This window comes from Oxyura jamaicensis, chromosome 6 (genome assembly GCF_011077185.1).
Source record: "Oxyura jamaicensis isolate SHBP4307 breed ruddy duck chromosome 6, BPBGC_Ojam_1.0, whole genome shotgun sequence".
Taxonomy (NCBI): domain Eukaryota; kingdom Metazoa; phylum Chordata; class Aves; order Anseriformes; family Anatidae; genus Oxyura; species Oxyura jamaicensis.
Genome location: NC_048898.1, coordinates 19,741,983 through 19,748,953, shown reverse-complemented (window position 1 = coordinate 19,748,953; position 6,971 = coordinate 19,741,983). Strand labels below are relative to the sequence as shown.

General features: G+C 45.2%; 1 protein-coding gene across 1 annotated transcript in view; it reads left to right on the top strand.

The window, feature by feature from the left end:
• Positions 1 to 6,114: 6,114 nt before the first annotated feature.
• Positions 6,115 to 6,971, top strand: part of FGFBP3 (fibroblast growth factor binding protein 3) — a 1,515-nt gene continuing 658 nt past the window's right edge. Inside the window, exons 1-2 of the mRNA XM_035329360.1 lie at positions 6,115 to 6,517; positions 6,643 to 6,971. Coding sequence (XP_035185251.1) covers positions 6,675 to 6,971 — 297 coding nt within the window. The 5' untranslated portion in view covers positions 6,115 to 6,517; positions 6,643 to 6,674. The remainder of the gene's footprint in view (positions 6,518 to 6,642) is intronic.

The following is a 6,971-nucleotide window of genomic DNA, read 5'->3' as shown; positions in this document are numbered from 1 at the left end:
GATAACTCCCAGGATTTTACTTCATCCCAAGCGTGACCAGTCTGAGGACTAGCTGGTGCATACACCAATTCCTAATGGTGCATCAGGAACGTTATAGTTCTCACTAGAAGCCTCGTCAGATTAAAGGCATAATTGTTTGCAGAAACAGGAAGCCCTGAAGTGACACTACCCATTAGCTAGGTAGCATCTTGGCACAGATCGAGTTATACTCACCTGACTTCACCTTTATGAAATCTAAGCAGCACACGGATGACAATGAAGGGTTTGATACAAAGACTTTGGAGATTACTAAGAGAAGGATTCATCTCAATTGGTGTTCTACATCTATAATAAAGAGGTATCTACTAGTAGGTCAGTTGTCAGGGGAGATCTAGGCCAAACAATCAAATGGTATCTAGAGCTATTTACTGAATGAAGTTAAGATACCTACTTCAGGATGAGAAACTCCCGAGACTCTGACTAGCTGAAGGGAAAAGAGTGATGCAGAACAGAAACACAGGACAATATAATCCAGTTTTGCACACTTGACATTTTTGCTGTTGATAAAGCTGAATTAAGCAGTTAGAAATCATACTGAAAAAATATGACGAGGTAATATTTACTACCTGTGCAGAGCTGGGTTTATCTTTTATTTGGTGATCAGTCTGAAAAGTCTCTAATATTCCACGTAGATTCTGGGAAACAAAAATCAAAGCGCAAAGAACTATCCGTTTTCCAAAGTAATTTAAATAAATGCATATAATAACAGCACAGGGAGTTTACTAATGACTGAATCAGTAATATAGTCACCAGAAGCATTATCATGGAAAATGTTCTTGGTACGCATTTGTTAATAGAGGGAGGCAGATATCTAACAGAGCTGGGGTTCAAGACAGCAAACCAGTAATTAGATATTTGTCTCTTATGTTTTGGATTAATAGCAGAATATTAATGCTGTCAAGCTAAATTGTGCTAATAAATTGATAATGGTAATTAATAACAGTATTTTCACTCTAAGCAAGCACTTCATGTAGCCCATTACCCTGTGCTTCCAAGCTACGAATTACAGTAGCACCAGACTGATAATGTCTCCTTGGTGTGCTGCCAGCCTTCAGTCTAAAGCTTTTTAAGAGCTTTAAAGAGAACAGCTGTGCTATCATAACCCAGAAAGCCCTCCATTTCAACAGCTCCCACTATTAAGCCTTTTACACCCACAGCAGTAGTCCAAAAGAAATTCTGTGTAGCTAGGTGGGCCTCCAAAATAATAGGCATTTCAGGAAATGCTCATGGTTGTCTCCAAGGCTCAGCTGTAGTATGGCTTCAGGGAAACAGTTTTTCCTCGCAAGCATTGCATTCTGGCTTAGACTACAAGACTTCAGAGGCAAAAGACCCACTCCTGGCAAGGGATAGAGTGTGATAAGAAAGGAAAAGACATGGCATATTGCTCCAGAACCAAGGAAAAATATTTTACAGACTATTCTTGAAGCAAAGACTTAGTAAACAGGATGCACATTTGTATCAAACTGGAAAACACTTTCAGAAACAGTTGCCAATGTAGCATCAAGGCAAAAGCACCAGCAAGAATATATAAAAACAGCTGAGCATTGTGCAGTGGGTTCTCCTCCTTTTAACCACAAGTCTTTCCTTGATGTTTCCTTGTTAGTGGTATGTTTTTTAAATTCTTATGTGTATTATAGTTCTATTAAACAATATCAAACTGTTTTAATTTTATACTACAAGAGCAATGAATCATATGTTGACATAGTATACATGGACTTGCATAGCTTGTGTATTCCTGCTCCATAAAAATCACTAATTTATAGGACAGGGCCAACTTCATTTTTTGCTAGCATATTACATACCAGCATTATCCCACTGCTTCAGATCATTAGGTAAAACAACAATATAAACATCAAAACAACACACCATTCTACAGACAATATGACTGGGTGCTTGGTATTTTTTTTTTGGAGGTGGGAAGGGCAGAACCCCCCATCTTTTAGATACATGACATCTTTTATAATTATCTCTTGATGTTCACTCTTCCATGTAATAGCCTTCATATCAGCTCACATCATGGAAAACCAGTCTCCAGCCTTCAGATTGTCAGCAGTTCACTAAAAAGATTAAGCTCTGAATAAACCAAATGTCTAAACTTACTCCAGTTTCAGCTGTTGTACTATACTGTGATGAAAATGTTATCCATGCTACATTTTTCTTTGGAAAAATAGAGTATTTCTGTTCTTCAATTACATAAAATTAACTCTGCCAAGTCTGTTGTATGTTTCATTTATTTGCCATTTAGTTTTTCTGGAATTTTAACTGGAACCTTGTACATCAGGCCTTTTGTTCTAGTAAAGAAGTTTTAAAAATTGTATTGCAATATATGGTTTTGAAATTATCTACTGTAAGCATAAAATATGTATTTTTAATAAATCAGTCTTCCAGTTAAAACTTGTTTGTCAATTATCTTCCTTTTTGAAAAGCTCTGCAGCCACATTTTATTAATGAAACCCTCACATTTTTGTAATGTTAAAATTCCTTGTATTTCACTAAAAAAAGATATCACCCCTCTAAGTTTTCTCAGTGATCTGTACAACGTATTTTCTCCCCCATATGGAGAACTGGGAGTTTGTGTTGCAGTACTGGGTTTTACTCTACCGGCCTTCTGCTTCTGTCCTCACACTGTGCCTGATGCTTCTTGAATAAAAATGCTCTCACACACCACCTGATACAAATAGCCTGTGTGGCTGATGCTCTGCATCATTTCATCTCTTTTTATTCTTGAACTCTCCTCATTTAAATGATGAAATACATACTTTTTCATAGCATGGTGGTCATGTCCACCACACTGTGAAAGATGGCAAAGAAGCAGTCTCCAGATCTATTTCTTAAGTTAAAACAAACACTTGAATTTTCTAGAACCATTCAATGATTCTTTCCAAAGTAAATTGCAAAATTCAGTTTAAGAAGGAGCCTAATTTTTATTCTATAGCACTTGTATAGGTTTTTAACTTACAGTGTAGGTCTGTATATTGCTACAACAAGGAATAGATTTTCTTTAAATGAACACAAGTATTTTTCTATAAAAAAATGCTCCCTTTTGGTATTCTAATGAAGCCCTCTGTTAAGCAGTAGTAGAAACCAATTATTTCTGTGATTTCCTTCACTATTAGAGTGCAGGTTGATTTATTTTGAGCCAACTTAAATAATGGAAAAGGCAAAGCTGAAGCTCACCTTTCACAAGACTTCAATTTTTGATCAGCTGAAAGCCTGGGGCAGTAGAGGTATTGTAGCAGACCTCGTACTGAGCTCAACAAAGGGCATTGCCAATGCATATGTCAGTCCACTAACTGTGGAATGAAGGTAGGAAATATACATTTGAAAAACAAGCAAAATCTTCACTTTTTTTTTTTTGGAGAGGAAAGCTTACAGTAAGCATGTCAACCTTCACTTTCATATAACTGAAAAAGAAGCATCCTCAAAGATGATAAGCTTGAAATAGGTAGGGCTATAATGAGAAAAAATACATGCTTAGAAAAATTGTAACCCAGTTATATATCTTATCAAAAGTACAACAGAGTCTGAGAAGAATGTGTGTCAAAGCAAGGAAGGAATATACAGGATGCAAAGAACAAACCAACTGCTATGCAGCAATGGAAGCACTACCAAGAACAACAAACCACAAAGATTTCCTGAACTCCACTGTGAAAAAACAAGCACTGGAGAACTCCAGATGAATGATTCAGACCAGCTTGTGAAAAGATCTGCAAGGAGAGACAAAAGATGGTAGAAACATGGAACACCTTTGTTCAGGCAAATGAACTGGGGACAACACCACATTCTGGGATTTCTTCATCAAGAAATTGAGGAGTCTGTCTCTTCATGGCTGTTCAGCCACCATTTCTTGTCTTTTATACCATTCAGAGCTTGGCTCGCCCTGAACAGAACCAGTGATTTGAAAAGACCAGTCTACTTCCCTGTAGCCAATGTTTATTACCACATTAAATATGATTTTATTATCTTGAGCCAGTAGTAAAAAATATTGAAAACTGATAGCTCAGACAAGTAGGTTAAATACAGCTATGTTAATATTGTATATTTAGAACAATTTAGGTTGATGAATCATCACCATTCTTAATACCACCCACTTTTTTGAAAAAACACACTAGTAAAACATTCATTAAAACACAGTAATATTCCCCTCCAAATGTGAAAATCTTAAGAGAATCTGCCTTAAGCGATCTCAAACAGGCAACTCCATTTCACATTGCACAAATGTGAGTAAGAATGAGGGAAGTGGACAAGGAGCTTGATATAACAGTATATAGCAATTACAGGTGGCCAGACCTTAATCTGAATGCAACACCAAGGTTTGGTGGACTAATAAGCTAAGGCACATGATGTGCCTTATGCTCACTGGAGCCACAGAGAGAGGGTCTTATAAGTCACAATGCACTTCATTATGGTGCTTCCACCTCCCTTGGTTAGATGCCAAGATCCCTCCTGCAGCCATGGGAAGTCCTCAGGACCCATGAAAGGGATTTACATGATCCAGCATTCCGAGTGGAGAGCCACACACAGCTAACACAGCTCAGCCTTGTCCTTCAGAAGTAGTTACATACTTAAGTAGAAACAGATATCTCCTGTCCAGGAGCTGAGATTCTTAGTCATAAACCCTCTCCTGTGGCTTATTGCCCAGGCTCTATTTCCTTCTCATGACCCTCTCCCTCTGCCACTTCCCACCCCAAAACAACTAAATTGGGAAAGTAGCATCCCCATACTTTATACCTAAAGTTTAAATGCATCTAGGAAATTGGAGAGCTGAAAATTTCACAGCTGTTTTCAGACTCTGCAGAAAATCTTTTATTTTCAAGACCTATAGACAAAAGATAAATGAGTCAATATCAGTCTCCCCCTGCCCTCATTGAATCCCACTGAAAAGTAATTGAGTAGTTGCTCAAAACAGGAGAGGTTCATCAGGAAAGATGAGAGGGATTCTGGTTCCCCTGAAAACCCAGGGGAGTAACTAAGGCACTCTTTCAGGGTGTTTCAGGGAGCTGCTCCAGATCAGGCCCTTGCTCTGACCCATCAGGGCAGCTGCCCTGTGAGCCAGACTTGGAGGCAAACCAAAGCACGCTTGGATAAGACTACAAGAGCTGGTGCTTTGCAGAGACGTGAGCAGCAATGTATGACTGAGGGGAGACAGGGAGGGAGCCACACTTAGCATAACTTAAAATGCTGATTAAGCCACAGCTGCAGCCACATGAGGATTTAGAACAGAAATGTGTGAAAGCCAATGGCTGAATGCCTGCAGATGCCTGCACCTAAGCATGCACTACTTTGTGGCTGTAGCCACCGATGTCTCTCCAAAGGATACCTACTGTAACCATGGGGGAATCTTTAAAGTCACCGTAAAGGCGAGGTGACAGGAATAAAGCCTCAAGCAGCCGTCTCTCTCTCCCAGGCAGTCTTCATTACAGCATCACGTACCTCCCCGTACGAAGAACGCCACGTTTTAACCTTTTTCTCTGCCAACAACTGGTGCCGAGGCGGGCCGTGCCGCTGGGTGTCCCCCTCGGGCCGCAGGAGGTGTCCGGGGCGGCGGGCACCGCCGGGACGGGGCCGGGCTCCGCTTGCGCTGCGCCCGCAGCTCTGCCAGCTCCGGGACAGCCGCGGTGCTGTCGCGGCGCGACATATCGCCACGCCGACATACACGGGGATGCGTGGGTCTATGTGCGGTCAGTAGTGATCCTTCCACGAGCTAGTAACCCGGAGCTCTCTTGCAAGTGACTTAGACAAGGAGCATCCCCAGCGTGCGGTGCTGAGCAGGGCCGAGCTCTTTGCCGATAGCGGGGAGATGCTGGCGGGCTGCGGGCTCGTCCCGATCTTAGGGAGAGGGTCGGAATGGGAAATCGGAGTTTGGAGCAGATGCGAGAGGTACCTCACCCAGAAACCTAAGCACACGGGGACTTTAATTCAGATCAGAGATTTGTAAAAGTGCTGGCCGATCTAGCATCCCTAAGCGTGCAGTAGCGTAGGCAGAGTTTTCTGTTATCTTCAACCTCCTGGCATGCCCCCACTAGAATCCTGCCTCCACAAAATAAAAAGCAACCACCCCAAGATTACTCACACCGGTATTTTTCTTCTGAAGTGAGAACCCTTCTCTCTTTACCCCGATTCTAACCCCATGAACTCCAAAGGAAAAAATATAAGTCCCTTTCCGGAGCGAGGCTGCTGTCAGAACCACCGCTACCGGTTCCCTCTCTCCCCCCGGGCCAGCTCCGTGTGCGGCTCTTCCGAACAAGGCGGGGGGATGCCGGGGATGCCAGGGACCCCCTCCTCCTTCCCTCCCTCCGGTGCCGTCGAGGCACGGAGCGCCCCGCGGGCGGCGGCCGGGGTGAGGAACACCCAGCGTTGTGCCCCACACCGGGGAGGGGCGTCGGTGGGGGCAGCCCCCGGCCGTTGATAAGCCCCGGGCCGGCCCCGCCGCCGCACACACCGGGGCCGGGCACCTGCAGGCAGCTGGCCGTGCACCGTGAGTTGCGGCGGGAGGGCGGAGGGGGGCAGCGGGGAAACCCGGGGAGGAAAGGAGCGGGACAGCGGGGCGTGGGTCGAAGGGCAGCGGCGGCTTCGTGCGGAGCGGGCTTTGCCTTCCCACAGGCACCGGAGGAGGCTCCCGCGGCGCCGAGGAGATGGGGCGGCCCCTGGCGCTGCTGGCCCCGCTGGCCCTGCTGGCCGCGCTGGAGGCGGCGGGCGGCGGGCCGGGCGAGGCGACGCAGACGGGCCGCTTCTCCACGCCGGAGAGGCACCGCTGCCAGTGGGAGCTGCGCTGGGCGGCGGGGGCCAGCGAGCTGCGGCTGAGCTGCCGGCCGCCGGCGGGCGGCGGGGCGGCGCGGAGCTGCGTGTACCGGGGGGAGCCCCGCCGCTGCCCCGCCTACGGCGCCCGCAGCCGCCGCTACTGGCGGCAGGTCCTGGCCCACCTGCGCCGC